The sequence below is a fragment of the Ostrea edulis genome, chromosome 2, assembly GCF_947568905.1.
Source record: "Ostrea edulis chromosome 2, xbOstEdul1.1, whole genome shotgun sequence".
NCBI lineage: Eukaryota > Metazoa > Mollusca > Bivalvia > Ostreida > Ostreidae > Ostrea > Ostrea edulis.
The window spans coordinates 108,143,216-108,165,715 of NC_079165.1; the positions used below are offsets into that span (position 1 = coordinate 108,143,216).

General features: G+C 35.9%; 2 protein-coding genes and 1 long non-coding RNA gene across 4 annotated transcripts in view; 2 read left to right on the forward strand and 1 right to left on the reverse strand.

The window, feature by feature from the left end:
• The window catches only part of LOC125665419 (titin-like), a 197,062-nt gene that overhangs the window by 117,610 nt on the left and 56,952 nt on the right, over window positions 1-22,500 (forward strand). For both annotated transcript variants that reach the window (XM_056156017.1, XM_056156018.1), the window contains exons 11-14: window positions 1,282-1,566; window positions 10,386-10,679; window positions 14,892-15,002; window positions 16,247-16,271. In XM_056156017.1, the coding sequence (XP_056011992.1) occupies window positions 1,282-1,566; window positions 10,386-10,679; window positions 14,892-15,002; window positions 16,247-16,271 (715 nt within the window). The remainder of the gene's footprint in view (window positions 1-1,281; window positions 1,567-10,385; window positions 10,680-14,891; window positions 15,003-16,246; window positions 16,272-22,500) is intronic.
• On the reverse strand, window positions 4,484-6,958 carry LOC125671681 (uncharacterized). The gene is made up of 3 exons (XM_056156019.1): window positions 6,677-6,958; window positions 6,420-6,547; window positions 4,484-6,078 (listed from the first exon to the last, which is right to left on the reverse strand). The coding sequence occupies exons 1-3, from the start codon at window positions 6,956-6,958 to the stop codon at window positions 5,493-5,495; spliced, it is 996 nt and encodes a 331-aa protein (XP_056011994.1). The 3' UTR covers window positions 4,484-5,492.
• On the forward strand, window positions 6,359-7,701 carry LOC130052053 (uncharacterized). Its single transcript, XR_008800409.1, has 3 exons — window positions 6,359-6,551; window positions 6,741-7,402; window positions 7,565-7,701. It is a non-coding gene; the product is annotated as an uncharacterized LOC130052053 (long non-coding RNA).

Here is a 22,500-nt window from a genome sequence, read left to right on the forward strand (position 1 = left end):
AAGGGTCAACCTGGACATAGGAATATACTGTCCGCTCAATTTCTTGAGAACCCTTTGCTTGACAGACATCAAACTTAGTACACTGGTGTTTATTCAGGAGATGACCCCTATTGATTTTAAGGTCACATGGTCAAAGCTCAAGGGTCAAACTGGACATAGTAATATACTGTCCACTCAATATCTTGATAACCCTTTGCTTGACAGACATCGAACTTAGTACACTGGTGTATATTCAGGAGATGACCCCTATTGATTTTAAGGTCACATGGTCAAAGCTCAAGGGTCAAACTGGACATTGTAATATACTGTCCACTCAATATCTTGATAACCCTTTGCTTGACAGACATCAAACTGAGTACACTGGTACATCTTCAGGACAAGATGACCCATATTGATTTTGAAGTCAAAAGTCAATAGTTGAACTGGACATAGTAATATATTGTCTCCTATATTTTAAGAATCATTTGCTTGATAGACACCAAACTTGGTACACTGATACAGCATAAAGAGTAGATGACCCCTATTGATTTTTAGGTCACATGGTCAATTCACTCTTGACATAGGAAGATATTGTCTGCTCAATATTTTGAATTGATGATACTATTATCAATTAAATGATGTATGTGTATAACCCTTTTCAATTTTGCACCATGGGGGGCATATGTGTTTTACAAACATCTCTTGTTTTGTATGCATGGAGACATATCACCATTGATGTTGATTAGTGCTGCAAGATTTAGGCCTATATGCTCAGCACTTACGACCTTTGAGCAGGGAGGGATCTTTCTCATGCCACACCTGCTGTGACACAGGGCCTCTGTTGTTGTGGTCTCATTTGAAGAATATCCCCATTTAGTTGCATCTTATGACAAGGGGTACTCAGAGGACCTATTCTATAACCTGGATCCCCAGTTGATGTGATATGTAGATGATGTAGTTATAACTTTGACACAGTTTATATAGTGAAAATCATCAGGGTACTAGATTTTAAAAATTATATAATTTGGTAAAAAAAAAATGGTGATGATGAATCGCTGATATGCGAAAAAAGATTTCATATGTAATAAATTATAATAATTATGTCAAAGTTGATGAAAGCTAGATTGTTATGAATATGTGTATTTTTTAATTTGTACTGACATAATGAATCACTAGGACCAGAATGTACACAAGGGAAAATAACTCATGTGGATTGTGAAAATGTATGTCTTTCTTATTACCAGTACATTTTTAATTACTTCAAATCATATATGTGGATGATAAAGGTTATTTTCATTATAGGTAAACCAGAAACGAAAGGAAATATAACGCTTGGGATAACGGATACAATTGGAATTGAGTTTTCAACCACTCTCATCGCATATCCTCAGCCACGGCATACTCTTTATTATGAAAACAAAACCGTTAGTGAAAAGATGACAAGCAGACTTTCCAGGAATGCTGTGAATAATTTTACAATCACATACAACAAGACGTCTGTTCAGCAGAATGACTATGGAGTTTACCTATTGGAAATCACCAATTCCTTTGGAATATCAGATATATATATCAATATCATTCCTCAAAGTAAGTCACCACCTTACCTGGTGGTAGTTTTTTTTTTATACCAGGTACTTCTGGGAATCTAGCATCAAAACTGAATGCATAGAGAATATTGAAATCAAACCAAAATTCTGAAATTCATATGGCTCTTTGGTTATGGCCGGGTTCATACCTGTTGATCATCAATTGAAAATGCATTTATTTTATACTCATCAATTAATGTATCGTTTTTTGATACTGTGGATTTCACAGAGTGTGATCCAGTATTCCGGATCACCACACTGTGGTTTTCTGATTCCGTATCAGTATCCTCTGAAACTGATGCCATCACAATGCATCAACGCAATGTCTTTTGTGGAAAATATTGACCGTGTCACAAACAAAACTGCATACACAAAATAGGATTTCACTGTATGCCTGTATTTTTGATAATTTGGATTACATTCAGTATCTTATAAATGTGGATTTAAAATGCATAAGAGGGTATATAATAAATTTATCATTACTACAGTAACTTGATCCGAAGAGTTGGATCACGTCTCGTTGACAGGCGCGGATCATTAGATCAAACTCTACGCTTTGCGTCTCATGTGATCTGATGATCAGTGCCTGTCAACTCAACGTGATCCGACTCTTCGGATCAAGTTATTGTAGTAATAATATATATATTGCTGGTGGTAGGGGAAAAATCTTGATGTGTACTCGTGGGCATCTAGCATAAAAACTGGGTGCATAGAAAATATTGAAATATTGAAATGAAACAAAAATTGTAAAATTAATTTGGCACTTGGGTTAGCTGCATGGGGTACAGATATATGTGAATATATTAACTTTTTAAATATGATATTCTTAGGTCACCTGTCAGTCACTCAGTTGACCTATTGTTATCGGTGTCTGTCCATCATCATGCGTTAACAAATGAACAATTTTAACTTCTTTTTGATAACTACCATTCCACTTCTTTTCAAATTTGGTATAAGTATCTTTGAAATAAGGGGAACATAGATTTCTAATTTCAGGACTCTTGCACCCCTGGGGCCTTAGGATGGTACAAAAACTGACCAATTTTCAAAAATCTTCTTCTCTACAATTGCACATTTATAAGAAAAACTAAATGCATAGTGATGTAGAGCAGGTCGAAGGCGTCTACCAAAATTGTAAATTTCATGATCCCCAGGGTAGAGGTTCTGACTCCAAGACAGGGCTAAACTTGGTAATATAGTGCTTAAGTGTAAAACATTTAACATTTAAATAACATCGTGAATGCTATCGATACTAAATTGAAACTAATGTATATTTAGAAGGAGCAGGTAGACCTTTACCAAAATTGTAAATTTTGTGATTCAAGTGGTAGGGGTTTTGTTATCAGGGTGGGTACAAAATGTTTATAGTGGTTAAATTGAGCACATAACTTCTTAATAACTACCATTCCAATTCTTTTTGTGATATGAAGTATCTTTGGGACAAGGGGGGCATCAATTGTAAATTTAAGGACTCCTGCACCCCTAGGGCAGGGCAAAAACTGCCCAAAAAATTGACCAATTTTCATTACAACTGTATATCTGTAGGAAAAACTAATACATAGAGGCTAAAACTCCCAATTTGTAAATTTCATGACGCCCTGGGTAGAGGTTCTGATTGCTTTAGTACACAAATTTAATGTAATAATTGCACTACTTCATAACACACCAACAGAATTTAAGATGCATTCATGGGTCTAAGAACATGAACACATTGTCCACAAACCATGCCATATGGCTTACTATAATATCTCCTTTTCATTATAGAAAAAAGTGTTGCGAGTCACTTACATGTAAATTAACACATTTTGCCGACATTTTACAAATGATTTTAGTGCTAGATTTAAGTGCCTAAACTCAGGGAAATGCCCTTCTAATCTTCACAATTTTCCTGGACCCCCCTAGCTAGCACCTTGCACATTCGGTGCTCAGGTATTTCTCTGCTTACCTTTTCCAATTTCACCTGCTACCTTTAAATTAATGAGAACACTGTAACACTTTGATCCCCTATTGTGGCCCCAACCTACCCTTTGGGACCATGAATTGCACAAACGTGGATCTACTCTGTCAGGAAGCTTTCATGTAAATTTCAACTTTCCTGGCACAGATTTTTAATGATTTTCCCTATATATTCACATGTAAAAGAACATGACCCACGAACCATGAAAATGGCCTAGCCTGGGATATTGATAATTTCCGTATATAATAATCTTTGGGATATAGGCTTTCTAGAAATGTTTTTCTTTTTTTCATATATTCTATATTTTTTTGTTACTATGACGTTGAATATTGTGGTATTTAATGTTAAAAAATTAACATTTTGGGATACACGTCACAACAATAAACCTCCAATACCATGTACAATGTACATGAACCTATAAATTTCTAATTATATCAAGTTATATGCGCTCAAATAGCTAGAATGGCTGATTCAATGATCATTATAAGCATTTTTTACCAAATTTGGGAAATAGAAATAAGGAATATTTTGGAAATGATGTTCAAAGCCGTGATTGTTCAACTTTACTTTTAGATTATTTTTACTTGAATTTTAAAATACTGAAATAAGAAGAAGAATAAATATAGTATGTAGTCTATTTACTTGGTGAAAGAAGTGAATCATTGGAACAATTCTGTTTCATATCATATTCCATAGTTTTTTGTGGAGTTTTTTTTTTTTTGGTTTGGTATTAAAACGACCGAGTATCGATATCAAGGGTAACGAAATAAGTTGACACCGCGTCTCGTCAAAACATGTTCAATTCGAATTTACTCGGAATTACATTTTCAACAAGCATTTGCTGTGAAACCTGATTAAAGGAAAAGTCCTGTAGTCACCTAATAGTAAGTATCAAATGTTCTTTTTCTTTACATGCACATGTAGATTTCATAGCGTAAATAATAACACAACACTGATATAGGGGGTCAAAATGAGTATATTATTATTTGATTCTGAAATACGATATGAAAAATGATACTGTACAAAATCTTACTGTATATATCTTTATCAATAATTGTATATTCCTATACGTATTAATCATCTAAAGATACTGACGTATTTTAATCAACATTTTTATGTGTTTATGCAATACTGTACATTTTTGACTGACAGAACGTAAATTATGTGGTCTAAAAATCATTAATATAGATTTTTTTAAAAATCAATTTCACAAAATTAGATTTAGATACATATTTGAAATAGAATATATATACATCTTTGACATCCTAAATCTCTGTAGTTTTTAAATGTTTGGATTATAATATATTGCATTTTACATGTGTATATACATGTTTGTAAATGCTACAGAATGAGAAATAATCTAAATTGGTATATTTTCATAACAGTTTGAATAATAAACAATCAAAGTGTCCTCAGGATTGACTCAAAATCAAGAGTAATACATATGTACAACTTACAAGTGAACATTAAGACAGACAAAACACTGTTAAAACACATATTACTGTATTTACAGGTGTTGCTTTTATAAAATATATTTTCCTGTTGCATAATATTTAGATGAATCTTCCCAACAATAGAAGTACCATGTAGATCTATACAGAAAATAACACTTAGAAATCATGTTTGTTCATGTACCAGTTAAGTATCATAATAATAATAGTAGTAGTATATAATAAGTATTTATTCTGCTAAAATCAAATACCCTGTTCATTGTCAACAAATGCATCACTGGTAAAGAAAGGTTATAAATCTATTGTCTAGCACAAGTTTCCATATTCTACAGATTTCTAGGAATAAAACTACATGTTAAAAATCATTGTGTGCATGCTATGAGTTGATGTATTTGTAATTAACAAACATAATTTTTAATTACTGAAGAACTACTTGAGTTTAAATCATGTGAATTATACAAATGCAGTGGTACAGATAATACATATACAGTATTACATACAATACTTAAATTGAAAATGTTACTCCTCTGGTCCACTTTCATCACTGTTGCTGGAACTATCAGAATCATCAATTAGTGTGGCATCATCGACAAACTCCCCCCAGTCTCGAACACCCATTCTTTCTTCCCTGTGATGGCGAGCATACCCTAGATACCACAGGATAGCAGCGACATGAGAACACATCCCTACAACACGTGCACCAGCTCTGCACTTACAGTACCAAGCTTTTATTTCACCTATATCGTACTGTATCCACAATAAGTAGGTCCTTGATGAGACATGCCTGCTTTGTAGCTTTATGCGTAGAAGACCTGGATCCTCCCTGTGAACTTGGATGCTGCAGTCCCCCTCAACATGCTCCTGAGCGTATGACGGTGATAGACGCAACTGATAGGTACCACAAGTGAGAAGTCGGAGCTGTTCCTCATCCAGGCAGGGGAAGTCAGTCAGGTCATCTACTTCCCTCCAGCAAACTGTACGCCTATCAAGCTTGTTTTCTTCCACATGGTGCTGGAGAGAATTCACTTGCTTGGAGAGGTTCACCATTTTAGCTCCCAGGGCTTGGTCCTCCTCGGTGTCACCACAGACAAGTGGTTTTAAGTACCTGAAAATTATAAGATATTTCATGATTAAGGAAATTATGGATATTGCAACAATCATATATTTAATGATAGTTATTGATATTCTGAAATTCTTATAGTCAACATTATGAAATTGATGTATAGATCTATAATTATGCATTTATACATCATTCATTTTCTCAAAATGAACTGAATTTATTTTTTGTCTAGGAATTCCTAAAGTGGTCATGAATTGATGTATAGATCTATATGAATTTATACATATTTCATTTTCTCAAAATGAACTGAATTCATTTTGTCTAGGAATTCCAATACTGATCATGAATTCTTAGTCTCTTACTCAATTTTGTAAAATGCTGCTAACCTGTTGCATATGGCACATGCAATCCTCACAAAATCACCGATGTAAGGTATTTGACTTGATGGTAGGATGTGCCCTAAATACCGCCATTGTTTAATCCTAGCATTTGCTGACTCCACAACCCATCGAATCTGTGTAAGTATAGAAAAGTTTCAGATAGTCTTAGAAATCAATACATTTTTGAGGATTTTTAAAAAATCTTTAAATGAATTAAAATTTTAACAAATATGTAAACTGAAAAGTATTTTATCTGGCATTACCTTACTCACTAATCGACTGGTGTTAGCATTTTCAGTTGACATTTGCTTTTCTCCTTTTCTTAAGAATGTAGGCATTTTGGCACAAATTCCCATCTCTTGGAGGTAATCCAAAGAATCCCTAAATCCACGGTCAACCACAAAGATATCATTCTCGTTGACCCAGCTCCGTATGTCCTCGATATTGCTGCGCATTATATGGTTCAAAATGGTAGCGTCATTGTTGCGAGCTAAGTAGGGGCCCAAAACAGAAATGAAGTAGCCTGTCGTCGATACAATAATCATTGGCTTCACAAGTGGTCTCCCTTTGTGAAGGCTAAAAGACTGTCGTTGAAACTTAAAATTTCCGCTTTTATTGATATAAATGTAAGTTCCATCAAGGACAAGTATTGCCTGTTGGGACAATGCATCACCAAATATGGATTGGGCTAAAGGTCAAGTGTGTTCTTGAATTATCTTCTCTCTTGTCACATGGCCAAAACCAAGATTCCCAGTGACAAATCCACCATTCATTAATGCTGTGCGAATTGTCTTCACTGCTCTGTAAATGCTGGATTTGGATATCCTAAACAATGTTGAGAGGATACAGTTGGATTTTCCACCTCTGAGCTTCATCAGGAAAATGGCCAAACTCGTTTTGACAGTTCTCACTGGAGTTACCTTGACTTTTCCCTCAACATATGTCAGCAAGTCCTCAAACGCAGCTTTAGGGATTCCTAGGAGATTCTGGTACTCACTGTCCGTTAGACTTACACTGCTATCAAAATCCAACCTAATTTTTTCTTTTTTCAAAACTTCAGATCTCAAAAACTTGATTAATTTTGCCACTCCTGTTTTGTTGAACATGGTGTTGTCAGCAATAGGTTCAAGTTCTTTTATGTCTTGTTGTAGATGCTTTGGACAGCAGCGAGCCCCGGCAGGAATGATAACCTCTTTAGAAATGAAGATTTGATGTCTTACTCCTAAGGGTACTACAACTAGCTTTGGACCTGGTCGCTTACAGATACAGCATGAAGCGTGCCCTCTTGATGTGCATGGGAATGGGAGTGATACAGAAGGAGGACTAATTAGAATAGCTGCTACTGCTGATGATGGTGCTGGACTGTCTTGAACCTGTGTCCTAACCGGCTTAATCTTCTTCTGTTTAATACGGGAGTAACACATACACTGGCATCTATTGCACAAACAATCATGCTCAGAAGGTCTCCTCCCTGTGAGGGTGGTGATCACTGTCCTATATTTATCTGAAATCCTGAACCTGTGTTTTGATTTTACTCTCCGTGGACAGTTGAAACAGAGGAAATGTTTGGGGCCACTCCCTGGCATATCTGAAATATTTATTTCAAATAATTGAAATACAATTTTGGTTGGATGAAAATCTTGTCTTCATGTTAAAACTTATTGATAGGTTATTTTCCTAAAATCTAATTCTAAATCAATTAATTTGTATTTAAAACCTTTGACATTTTTTTTTTTTCACTAACTGAAAATGTGTATCTTCAAATGTTTTGTTGATTATGTCAGTGGGAAATATAGAGGGGGTATGGGGTTTACAACGATGTATTAATTTAACATTCCCTTATTTAAAGAAAAAATAAATCTTTTCCTAATCCTAAAGGAAAACTGCTGCAAAAATACCACATCTCCATAAATGAAATAATATAGATAATAGGAAAATGATCAATAGAATTGTGTTGTGATTCATTTTCCTGTGAGGGGGGGGGGGGGGGGTGCTAAATTTTGCTGTTTCACCTTTTTTTTAAATTTAATTTTGTTTGAACATTTATAACATATCTTTTCAACATTAATCTTGTCTATAGCAAAAAAAATAAATATTAAAAAATCATTTAAAACGTTTGATATATATATAATATATAACGAAACGAAAAAGAAACTTGGATCCACCACCAGTCAGTTTTTCCTTTTAGAGTTATTGCCCTTCAATCGAAAAAAGTAAACAACTATATGTGAATGCTCTACATTTCAACGCAAGTTATGTTAAATATTATTCAACAAGATATATTTTGATATGTATTTAAAGTGACTGATCTAATGAAAAACAATCTTTTTGTGTGTTCTTATAGGTTTTAACCAAAGCATATACAAGGGACTTATGAATTTACAGACTTAAATAGTTCAAATACAAAAAAAACATTTGGCGGGTTTTTCAGCTGTATACATGAATATCGTACGGTTAAATTTCTGAAGCACTAATATAAAATAGATAAAGCTAACAGTCGTGTGTCAATTTTGCCGTAATCCCAGCAATATGCGGACTTTTGTTAATTTATGACGTTGTCATAACTTTACAGTTACGGTTGGCAGACTTCATATCGTATTGAAACTGAGAACTGTATAAAAGTACAAGATTTGTAAAATTGTGTCAACCGATGGACAAATTCATACAATATAGAACATGCTGTCTGTAAATATATCGCACATCTCTGCGTAATACTGCATACATGCTGGGCCTATGTAGGCCTAATTGAAATGTACACTGGGGTATAGGCCGGGCTATACCGTATAGGTTTGTACTGTACGTTTGATTCGGACATTTATTCTGTTTCAAACAATAGAATTTATGTAACAAAAGGTAAGGAAATTGGTACATTTAAAACCACCGGAACGGACATCGGAATCAAACGAACAAGCATACATATATCATATATTACATGCAACATACAGGTAAGTTTACACGATAGGTCTTACACCCCCTCCCCTTGTACAAATGTACCTTTTTACCATGTAAACCAATACATGACTATCATATTTACTCGCTTAGATATTGATTTTTATATATTTAATAAATATTAACAACATGAAAACTCACCTCTTTGATTTTTCTTTTTAAGTCGTATCAACTGCGTTAGATGTATGACTTCTTCTGTGGAATTTGACGTTTCCAGACGACACTTTTGACGTCGCAAATTTTGTTTTATTATTTTTTTTTCGACGTGGCCGCATTGATTACGAGTTAATTTTTTTAATGGAAAGTGTTAATCTAACTTTGCATTTTAATTTTAGTTTACAAAATTGAGTCGTGAGTAATGCGGCCCATGTGAATTTATAGATTGAAGTTGGCAAATTTATGCGATTTTCCCGGAAAACGTCAAACCGCGGTAGGTTTGGGCATTTACTTGAGTGCTTTAAACATCCGGTGTGAGGAAACGGTTGCACAATACAACTTGGCTCATGTTATGGATAAAAAATATCATCTTTGATTTATACTGAAGTGTTCTTTAATTTTTCCAAATTTGGTAGGCCAAAAATGGCATATTGTGGGTCATGTTCTTTGATCCTTATTATGACCCTACACTACTCCCGGGGGCTATGATTTTAACAAACTTGAATCTGCACTATACAGTATGTCAGGAAGCTTTCATGTAAGTTTGAACTTTTCTGACCTAGTGGTTCTTGAGAAGATTTTTAAAGTTCTACACCCTATTTTTGCAACTACCCCCCCCCCTTTGAATGAGGCCTGATCCTTCATTTGAATAAACTGGAAAGCCCTTCACCCAAGGATACTTTGTGCCAAGTTTGGTTGAAAATTGGCTCAGTGGTTCTGGAAAGGAAGTTGAAAATTGGAAATGTTTACAGACACATGGACAACGGGTGATCAGAAAAGCTCACTTGAGCTTTCAGCTCAGGTGAGCTGATAAAGAGATGTAGACCACATGCTGTGTACAACATTCTTTTCTTTATATTACTTAAGGAAAGCCAAATGCACCAGAAGTAATCAGTGTACTTTGCAATGTGGAAAGAGCTGAAGTAACATGGAAATCCTCCTTCAATGGCGGAGCTGCGCAAACTTTTACTGCCATTGCTATGGTTGATGGAAATCAGGAAGTCAGTCATTCCAGCTCTGTTGTAGACAAAGGAGTAGATCAAGAACATCAGGCAAATGTTGGTGGTCTTCAGCCATCTGTTACATACTTTTTTAATGTTTCTGCATCAAATATTCACGGGGAAACTTTGTCAACAAATTGGGCCAGCTGTAAAACAAGAGGTAAGCAAACTTTGTATTTTGTAAACATTGTATGTAATGTAGTTAACACACAGCAATGATGCAATACGTAACTCATACACATTTGTTTTTACTCATTGGAATGAATATCTGGTGACCTCATGACCCTAGTGTAGACTAGGGCTGTAATGGTTCCAAAAAATTTCGGGTCGGGTCGTTTAAGGATTTTTCAATACGGATTCGGGTATTTCGGTTGGAGTCTATATTAGCTATTTTGAAAATCTAATATACAAGTTAAAATAAAAACTTTATTGTATTTTGTTACAATGATTACTCGTGGACGTGGACTCGACATCCATGGTACTAGAAACAACATTGTCACTTCTACTTGTTTCCATTCCATGCTTTCAATGATGAATTAAATATTTGCATAAAGCCACATAATAAAAAGTCTGGAAAACAAAGTTGTTACACATGCATGGATGAAGAGGAAACTAATCAATAGTCCCCATCAGTTTTGCTAATAAGGGACTAAGAACTGAGACATTTAGTAAAATACCGTTAGGACTTTTCGAAGAAATGTATAAATTTAAAGATATATGCAACCAAGAGTTTTCAGAAGACAACACAGTTCACCGGGAATCATGAACATCTTACGTGGTCAGGCGGACTTTAATTCTTTTAACTATGATAGTGGGGACATAAACAATTTAGAAAACGAAGTTGTTACACATTGATAGATGAAGAGGAAACTAATAGTCCCCATCAGTTTTGCTGATAATTAAGGGACTAGGAACCGAAACATTTAGTAAACGATCCTTTCAAAACAAGAGGTTCTTGGGCCACATCACTCACCTGAGTCATCCTGGCCCATATTTGAAGATTTTCCCTACATATTAAATTCACATGTAAAACTTTTATCCCTATAGTGGCCCCAACATACCCCTGGGGGCCATGATTTTTACTAACTTGAATGTACACTATGTCAGGAGCTTTCATGTAAATGGAAACTTTTCTGGCCCATTGGTTCTTGAGAAAAAGATTTTTGAAAATATTTCCTATATACCGTATAGCGGGTTTATTCCGCGGGTCAAAAATTTGGTGATTTGCTGGCTCAAAGGTATGTTAAAATTTTAGTGGAATAAATTTTGGTGTACAGGGAAGAGTTGTCTCTCTTTCAAATACTGAAGTCGTAATAGAGTGGATATTTGGCGAGTGAAGTTTTGACGGAAAGCTATCTAACGCTTAAATAAGCCAAATTTATAACCCCGTGGAAAAAAACCGCTTACAGTATTTGTATTTAAAACTCTGATCCCCTATTGTGGCCCCATCCTACATTGCATGTATATGTACTAAATAGAATGTACTGGACTGCATAACATCATTGCTAAAATTATGACATTCTGGAGAAATTAAGAGGCAGGTCAAGAAGTTTACACTAATTACATTTTAAACCACTGACAGCTAATCAAATTTTTGTACAGTTATTTAAAAAATTTACTTTTTGTTGACATGAAATGATTGACTACAGAAAAAAGTAAAGAAAAGAAAAAGAACCAAGTTTCTAATTATCATGCAAACATCCTGATGTGTTATAAAGATTCTACTTTAATTGTTTACAACATGACCTCTGGATTAGGTGGGGCTAAATTGTTGCAAAACGTTTGGATCATCACATAGAGTTGAATCATCTCCACAACAATGTACAGTCAGCATACCGTGCCTGCCATTCAACGGAGACAGCTCTACTTCGTGTCCACCACGACATTGTAGCAGCATTAGATGGTGGTTCCAGCGTTCCAATAATCATGTTAGATCTTTCAGCGGCCTTTGATGTCAACGATAATCCTATTCTGATGTCTTGAGTTTGCTTTCGGTAATTCTGGCTCGGCCCTTAATTGGATTAATTAAGTCGTATCTCTCAGAGAGGACCCAAAAAGTGGCCATAGGATTTACTTTCTCTGATGATTTCCATCTCAATTGTGGCGTACCACAAGTATCTGTCCAAGGACCTCAGCTCTCTGGCATTTTCTCCAAACCTATTGGCGAAATCTGTCGTAAAAACAATGTTCTACATCACTGTTATGCAGATGACACACAAGCCTATCTAGTCTTCAAAGCTAAACATGACTGGCAAAATACCACTAGCCGCCTTGTATGTCCACTAACATGCTAAAATTAAATCAGGACAAAACAGAGTTCATTGTTTTTTCACCGAAAACCATAGTCACTGACTCACCATTGTACCATCTGAACTTTGCCAACACTATTATCAGTGAAACATCGTTTGTGAAGAACCTAGGTGTATGGTTTGATAAGACACTTTGCATGCAAAAGCAAATCTCATCTGTGTCTTGTGCTTGCTATCATTAACTACGTAATTATACCCCCCACAACAAGTTGAGGGGAGGTATACTGGAATCGGGTTGTCCGTCTGTAGACGCAATGGTTTCCGGGCTCTAAAGCATTATCCTTTCCACCTACCGTCACCATATCATATATATGGACTACCCATGGGATGAAGATGTTCCCTATCGATTTTGGGGTCAAAAGGTCAAAGGTCAAGTGCACTGGACATCGAAGTAGCAATATGGTTTCCGGGCTCTAAAGCGTTATCCTTTCCACCTACAGTCACCATATCATACATATGGACTACCCATGGGATGAAGATGTTCCCTATCGATTTTGGGGTCCAAAGGTCAAGCACACTGGACATCAAAGTAACAATATGGTTTCCGGGCTCTAAAGCGTTATCCTTTCCACCTACAGTCACCATATCATACATATGGACTACCCATGGGATGAAGATGTTCCCTATCGATTTTGGGGTCAAAAGGTCAAAGGTCACGCGCACTGGACATCGAAATAGCAATATGGTTTCTGGGCTCTAAAGTGTTATCCTTTCCACCTACAGTCACCATATCATACATATGGACTACCCATGGGATGAAGATGTTCTTTATCGATTTTGGGGTCAAAAGGTCAAAGGTCAAGCACACTGGACATCGAAGTAGCAATATGGTTTCCGGGCTCTAAAGCGTTATCCTTTCTACCTACAGTCACCATATCATACATATGGACTACCCATGGGATGAAGATGTTCCCTATCGATTTTGGGATCAAAAGGTCAAAGGTCACGCGCACTGGACATCGAAGTAGCAATATGGTTCGGTTTGTCATGCCATTTGTTTTTTACACTCAGAAAAGAGGTAGTTTATACCTATTACCAACACCCTTTGGGAGATTGGGGTAAGCGGGGGGTATTCTTAGTGAGCATGGCTCACAGTACCTCTTGTATTGGACAAATACGGTCGCTCATCACAGAAGATGTGCACAAGACCTTAGTATGTGCCCTTGTGATATCTCGGCTCGACTACACCAATGCTCTTCTTTTTGGTATTAACACAACCGACCTGGCAAAACTGCAGCGGATACAGAATATGGCAACACGAATCGTCACTTGTACCATGAGAAGTGATCACATAACTCCAGTGCTGATTTCTTAACATTCAATATGGCTTCCTATTTACAAGTGCCTCCAATACAAAAATTCTCCTCTACTCTTCATAAAATGGCACCAAAATACTTCGAAGAGGTGATCACTGTTTTCCAACCAAATCGTTCCCTAAGATGTGAAAATTCACTGACATTATTTAGACCTAGATGTCGAACCTCCACATATGGAAACAGGCGCTTGGATGTGGCAGCAGCTACACTCTGGAACTCTCTGCCTGATACCCTTCACCGTTGTCAGAATTTGAACACTTTTAAAAAATATTTAAAAACACATAATCATCGTTTTAGACTTGCACATTATTAGTATTATAGGTTGTTAATTCTTTTTATTATACTTTCATGAAAAATACTCGAATCTGATTGGTGGAGAAGCATTTGAAAAAACATATTGTTACCCTCTGAGAACAAAAAACACGCGCCCCAGGGTGATAGTATCTAGCAACGGGTAACAGTACTTGACAACGGGTGATATTGATAAAAATTAAAAAACATAATGTATCATTTTATTGTGTGCAGCGCTTTAGAGTGGTTATTTATAGTCATATAATGTGCTATATAGATAAATATTATTATTAAAGGGGGAAGGACATTTTATGTTGGAAAATGCAGCGCATAAGTTAACCAATTGATCCCTGCACCTTTTGTTTGGTGGTAGTAAGGATTACAAATGGTTGTAGGACAATTCCTTGCCCTAGTTTCCCTGTCTTAATTATATGTGCATACTTTTCATTTCTACAGATGAGGAAACAAATTTAGCAGCAGTTGTTGGAGGTGCAGCAGCTGGTGGTGTAGGTTTGGCTGTTATAGCCATTATTCTGGTTATATTTCTTCGGAGATACAAAATACAAGGTCAGTATTTTTATCAGGCTGAATGCAGAAGACAATGACTGTTAATTAAGAAATTAAGCCTTAAAAATTATTATCTGAATCATCTGTACGTCACCTAGCTTAGTCACTGAGATTGTCCCATTAATTACCTTCTGTGTCGAAGCTTCAACTTGCATTGTTAACTTTAAAATTTAGACATTTTGAACTTCTCAGAAACTGCTGGCCTGGTGAATGTTCATCAGAATTGCAGTGGAACAATATCTTATGGATGAAACCTCTAAAAATAGTACATTTTTTAAAAATATTCTTTACTCTAAAGAATTATAATTAAATCTTTAAAAAAATATCCAAATCCACTGTTTTCTCATGAATATTTGGTGTTTGGCAAGGTTGTAAATTGTCTCAATAAGCTGAAAAAACAATATGCACCTCCTGAAAAGTTGATTTGAATAAAGTGTTTTTCTAATATCTCCATTATCATGTCTAATTTGCCCCAGCCTCATTTTCATACTAATACTTAACAGTACTTGGTATTAACAGTATTTTCATTTTATTAGTACTTATCAGTAAATATAGATATTAAGGGGACATGGTAACACAGTGGTAAAGCATATTTGCTTCGTAACCGGGAGGTCATGAACTCAAACCCCACTCGTGCCATGGCTTCATCAAGCCTAAGACATTAAGATAGGTATAGTGATTGCTCCTTCGCCAAACGCTAAGCATTTAGAAATGAGAATCATGGGTCTTTTGGATTTGACCTTAAAAACGGAGGTTCTGTATGTGTCACAGAACACGTTGGCACAATAAAGAACCCTCATTGCTATGGCCCCTAGCGCTAAGCATAGGTCTAAATTTGTGGCACTTCACCTACAGCTGGTGACATCTACATATGAATGATAAACTTTTGACAGGACGTGAAAAATCAATCAATCAATCAATCAATATCAGTAAATATGAGAGCTCACAGAACAAATGACAGTAACTGTCAAATTATCATTACCAACGGTAGATGTACATGTATCATTGACTGATTATTGGTGAGTATCAGTAAAAAATGACACTCTCTGTACTTTTACCATCCAGGAATGAAAGGCTTCAAAGACAACCAGTTACATAGAAATTTCACACTGCTTCTTTTGTTTAAGTTAATAAACTGAATAATATTTATAAATGGACTGATATATTTTCAAATCTCATGCCTTAATTGATATCATAGATGTACATATATTTTCAACACCGAATAATTTTATACTTTTCTGTAGGTAAACATGCTGGGAAGACTCAAAGGTAAGACATTATTATACCCCCCGCAACAAGTTGTGGGGGGGGGGGGGGGGTATACTGGAATCGGGTTGTCCGTCTGTCTGTCCGTCCGTCCGTCCGTCTTTCCGTCCGTCTGTAGACGCAATGGTTTCCGGGCTCTAAAGCATTATCCTTTCCACCTACCGTCACCATATCATACATATGGACTACCCATGGGATGAAGATGTTCCCTATCGATTTTGGGGTCAAAGGTCAAGCACACTAGACATCGAAGTAGCAATATGGTTTCCGGGCTCTAAAGCGTTATCCTTTCCACCTACCGTCACCATATCATATATATGGACTACCCATGGGATGAAGATGTTCCCTATCGATTTTGGGGTCAAAAGGTCAAAGGTCAAGTGCACTGGACATTGAAGTAGCAATATGGTTTCCGGGCTCTAAAGCGTTATCCTTTCCACCTACAGTCACCATATCATATATATGGACTACCCATGGGATGAAGATGTTCCCTGTCGATTTTGGGGTCAAAAGGTCAAAGGTCAAGTGCACTGGACATCGAAGTAGCAATATGGTTTCGGGCTCTAAAGCGTTATCCTTTCCACCTACCGTCACCATATCATATATATGGACTACCCATGGGATGAAGATGTTCCCTATCGATTTTGGGGTCAAAAGGTCAAAGGTCAAGTGCACTGGACATTGAAGTAGCAATATGGTTTCCGGGCTCTAAAGCGTTATCCTTTCCACCTACAGTCACCATATCATACATATGGACTACCCATGGGATGAAGATGTTCCCTATCGATTTTGGGGTCAAAAGGTCAAAGGTCAAGCGCACTGGACATCGAAGTAGCAATATGGTTTCCATTTAAATTCTTTAACGGCTTTTTTCATCGCATGGAGATGCTGTGTTCCTAGATAATCCATTTCTCCCTACAAACGAGAATACCCAAGGTTTGTTATGCCATTTGTTTTTTACACTCAGAAAAGAGGTAGTTTATACCTATTGCCAACACCCTTTGGGAGATTGGGGTAAGCAGGGGGTATTCCTAGTGAGCATTGCTCACAGTATCTCTTGTTTCTTCACAGTATAGTTAAAGTTAGACCCTACTTTTATATCTGTTGTGAAGTAGTATTTCAAAGCAAATGTAAAATTGAAATCTCTTTTTTAGCCCATCTGAGCCAAGTGAGCTTTTCTGATCAATATTTGTCCGCTGTCTGTCGACGTCGCCATGATAAACTTTTCCCAATTTCATCTTCTTCTCCAGAACCACTGGGCCAATTTCAACCAAACTTGGCACAAAGTATCCTTGGGTGAATTTAAAGACCGACAAAATAAGCACCGCCTTCAAATTTACCTGGTCTGTGAACCCATGTCAATCAAGAGAAATTAAGCTTCATATTGGATGCTAGAAATTGATGGACATTTGGTTATTAGTCTTTGTGTATACCTTATCTATCTTATCTGGCGATCGAGGCGTCCGTGCAATCTTTTGATGCTATAACCGCGTAAACCTGCTCGATAGGGAAACGGTTTTCGTTTTTTCATGTAGAGATAGTCACACAATAATAGTAATGAATTTTGCATACAATTACATAAATTATAATAGAATATAGTAGTTTATGCTTAGGAATGGGTACGATTGATAATAATTATCATGGATTGTTGAATACATTTTACACGGACATCGATTTTATGCTAAACATATTAATTATGAGTAGATACATTGTATGTTAATGAAATCTTGTTTACACTCAGTTGAAAATTTACATGCGTAATTTTCCCATTGAAACATGGCACAAAGTTCAACTAATCGGAAGAGAAATTAGCCGCTATAAGGGCTCTTTCTTGCGTTGGAATTGGGAATGCAGAGAAAGAACAAATTCTTCGTCTAGACCAGTTGTTGAAGGAACTATCGGAAAATACGAATGCCCTGTTTTTGTAGGCCATATGCGTTATGGATGAGTCACACAGACAACTTTGGTAGGCAGAGAAATCTGGTGTGCGGTCCAAAAAAACTTATTTAAACAGAATAAAACTTTCTAAGCTGTTTTTGAATATATAGTCATCATGGGGCGTGGGACGATGACCGGTACATCAGCTGTACATGGCCAGAAAATTTACCGCAATACGCAGGAACTCCCATCGGAAACTATGTTTGGCAATCAATCATCGTCGGATACTTGGTATCCGACGAACGAAGGCAGTCAAATGTATATAAGAAAACTTTGAATAAAGAATATTCTGCCTAAGTTTTCAGTGGCTAACGTTCTCATTTATATAAAATAAATTTATCGAGCTTTAATTCTTAGGTTTGATTCATTAGATTTACATGTAATCATCAATGTTTCGATTTACCCGCACAAGAAAAATGACTATCATGAATTTTTCAATCTTACAAAAACGCACAGGTAATGCAGGTAACACAGATAACATCCTGTGTATTTGGGACAGTATATACAAGCTATCAGGGTTGCCTTGGGTTCGGGTCTTCACACCTGCCTTAAATTAGCTCCGCCCCGAACTTAACTTACCTGAGGAAAACCGACCGGTCGAAAAACTCGGCCTTTAAGGGCTTTCAAGTTTGTGCAAATGAAGAGCCATGCCCCCTTCAAAGGGGAGATAATCACAAAAATGCAAAAGTAGGTGGGGTCATTTAAGGGGGGGGGGGATGAGCCATCATCATAATGGCGGTAATTCCGGTGAAACTCTGATTTATTCGTGTAACAAATAGCTTAGGAACCTGCAAACAGAGCTCTTCTTTTCATGAAGGTAAATTTAGTTGAGTTCTTTTCAACGCTTTATTGAAGGGGAGATATCTGACGGAGATATGAGCGCTACAATAATTTGTTTATAAACAAAGTGATACCGTTGGAAGCGCAGGTAAAACGTTAAATACCATAGGCCTAATGCTATGTTTCTTTATCAACGTCTGCCTTGACAAGGGACCTCCGCTTTTAAGGTCATATCCTAAAGACCCGTGACTCGCACTTCTAAATACCAAGTGTTTGGTGAAAGAGTAATAGATCGAAATACCAAAAGTTTACAAAAGAGTTATGGCGACCGGCCAAGAAATGAAGGTAAGTTCACATGATTTTATAATGCTGTGTATTTCAAGTACATTTGTAAACCTCTTATTGTATATATAGAATACTCTGTATATGAATGGTTATCACCAATTCATCATCAATATCATTACTGAGTTAATTAGATTTTTAAAATATACATACAGGTATCACATGTAAGGAAATGATTACATATAATGCTACATACATGTGTATGTCTGTCACCATATCCTTATTATTGAAAGTACTTGCATATGAAATAGTGTTTTTGATTTTGAAAGATATATTTTGCATACATGCCAACTTTCCTGATTTGTGCGGGATTCTCCTGATTTGAAGCAGTTGAAAAGTCAAATCCCGATATCCTGATCGGGATTGCAAAAATACCCCGAAATCCCGATTTTGTAAACAATATCTTCCATTTTACGACAACAAACCCGATTTCCAACCGGAATTTGAAATCCCTCGTCATTTCTGAACTGGCCAATCAGAAATCGGGACATTAGTCAGCCATTGCTGTTTACCTGTGTCGCATGGTATCGGAGGGGTACACGTGTAATTTACCTGGTCTGCCTGTGTTGGGGTGTATCTTGGAGATTTCTAGTCAAATCGTAACCTGACCGTCTCATACCCAGGTCAACTCATACCCAATAGGTCAACTCGTACCCAAAAGGCAAAAGTCAACTCGTACCCAAGAATCTGCCCATAATGCAATATATCTATGCGCATATAAGTGACATATCGCTTAGGTCGGAGTTGTCATCAATTTAAGAGGAGGAGTAAACTCGTAACCAGATTCTTGGGTACGAGTTGACTTTTGCCTTTTGGGTATGAGTTGACCTATTTGGTACGTGTTGACCTGGATACGAGTCGGTCAGGGTACAAGTTGACTTGCCTTCTTCTTGGACAGTGGGAAGCATGTTTTGATAGTAATTAATCGGGAAGACGGATTTCAAATTGACATATCCTTTACACAAACGTGAATGACAACGATGATAGTGTCACCACCAAACAATCGGACAATCCCGATTTTTGCCTCTCGCTGACAGTATCCCAAATATGCAATAGGTACGTCAAATATATTTTTTCCCCGTCTATAATAATATAGGCTATCCGAATCTATCTGTCTATAGCGATGTATTATATTGTATAGTATTCAATAGACTTTGTGATGCGTAATTCACACAAGTCTGTACTGAATTTTACATTAGCAAGTAGCCTTAATTTACAAGTAAAAAGGTATATTTTGATGCCGTTTTTTTTCCTGGTAATTATTTCAGATGTCATGGGTGCAAAGAGTTTGTTCGCAAACTTCATAGCAGGGCAGATCACTCCTTTTCTGGTTGAAATGCAGATTGTTCCACCAGACTCTGCAAGCCCATGTTTACAGACAAGCAAGATCGCTTTTGTAATCATACCTAAATGCATATGCTTTTGATATATGGACCAGCCAATGTTTATATGGTGTAAAAGAATGCAGCTTTAAGTATTTTTTTTTATACATATATATAAATTTATACATATAAATATCTACATATACAAACACAAACATATATACATACTCATACCTATACAAACACACACACATATAATATATGCATCTGTTATAAGAAAAATTCATTAATATGTTATAGTAAAAAAGGTTAACGTTGTTATTTTTACGAAAAAAACCCAAAACAAAACACAACAATATAACCTGAAACTGCCATATGAGGGGTTAACCAATTCAAAAGTTCATATCACAACCCCCATGGCAGCAGTACAGGAGGACAGGACCCTCCTCATAGTGGGAACTTCTTGCAAAGTAAACTTTAAGTATTATTTGATAATATGTATGTGACTTGTTGTTGGAGAGGATTTTTTGCTGAATAGATGATTTTGATAAAATAATTATGTATATAATATATCTTTCAAAGTGTTTTTCTTTTTAATTGTTTTGTTAAAGTTGGGAATGGTCAAACACACTTGATGTTGTGTTAATATATGATACATGCACAATGATTAGATTGATATTTTATTTGAAAACACAAATATTTATTTTCATGATAAAATGTCGTGAATTTTGAGCTTTGAAAAAAGATTGTCGCACGCAAAATCCCCCATGGGGACTTTTTAAAGTTGGCATGTATGATTTTGTACATACATGTATACAAATTTCAATTCTGCTTATGTTTTATAAGGAAAGAGAGAATGCATTCATGACAGATTAGGGTGCTAAATGTAAATACATCCTCTTTCATTCGTCCTGACCATTTTTTTTTTTAAGTTAATTGCATAACATCTAAATCAGGTAAAAAGTAATGCTGTAAAATAGAATATTGCAGTCACTAAAAGTTTCCATTAAGTAGTCTTTGCTTTATTTTGTTTTAAATATTTGTTGCCTGCATATATTTTTCTATTTCCTCAAATTCGTATAAAAATATCTATCCTACTGTTGTAGCCTGTTATGTTGACAATATTATACTCATTAACAACACATACAGGTGTGCACTAAAATTCTGTACAAAAAAGTTGTATATTTTCTTCCTGTATCGTTTCTCACTTATCTTAAAAGGCTTTCGGACGAAAATATAATATGCAAATTGTATAATTTTCGTACAAAAAGTACCAGGTTGTTTGGATCTTGCTATTTTAGGAAAGATAACTCTTCCACCCAGAATTTCAAAACCAACATTTTTTTTATGAAGTTTTTTTTATACATGGCTGTATAGAAACTTTTTTCAATTTCACCTTTTCATATCATTAGTATACATGTGTATTTTCTATTTACAGAAGTTGGTACAGATTTAACCACCTGTTTTCAAGAAATTGAATTGTGGTGTTAAAAAAAAAACTTTTCCTGTAATAATAAAAGTATATGGTGACTAAAAATACTGTTTTGTTGTATTCTAATTCAAACACTGTAAACAGGAATATCTCAAAAGACAAAATGAGGAGTTCTGGAGTATGCAATTGAAAATTGCTGAAATTCAATTTTCTTTAAAAAACGGATAAAAAATTGTGAAAGATAAACGACAAATACTTGTGATATGGGGTTATTACCGATTATTACCGATGTTTCTAAAAATATTTGAGGAATTGGAAAAATCACCAGGTGTATCATTCCACCCCAAGACAGTCTTTACCTTCCCCAAATTTCTTTCCTTGACTAGGGGATCAAAGTTTTACATGGGAATAAATAAAG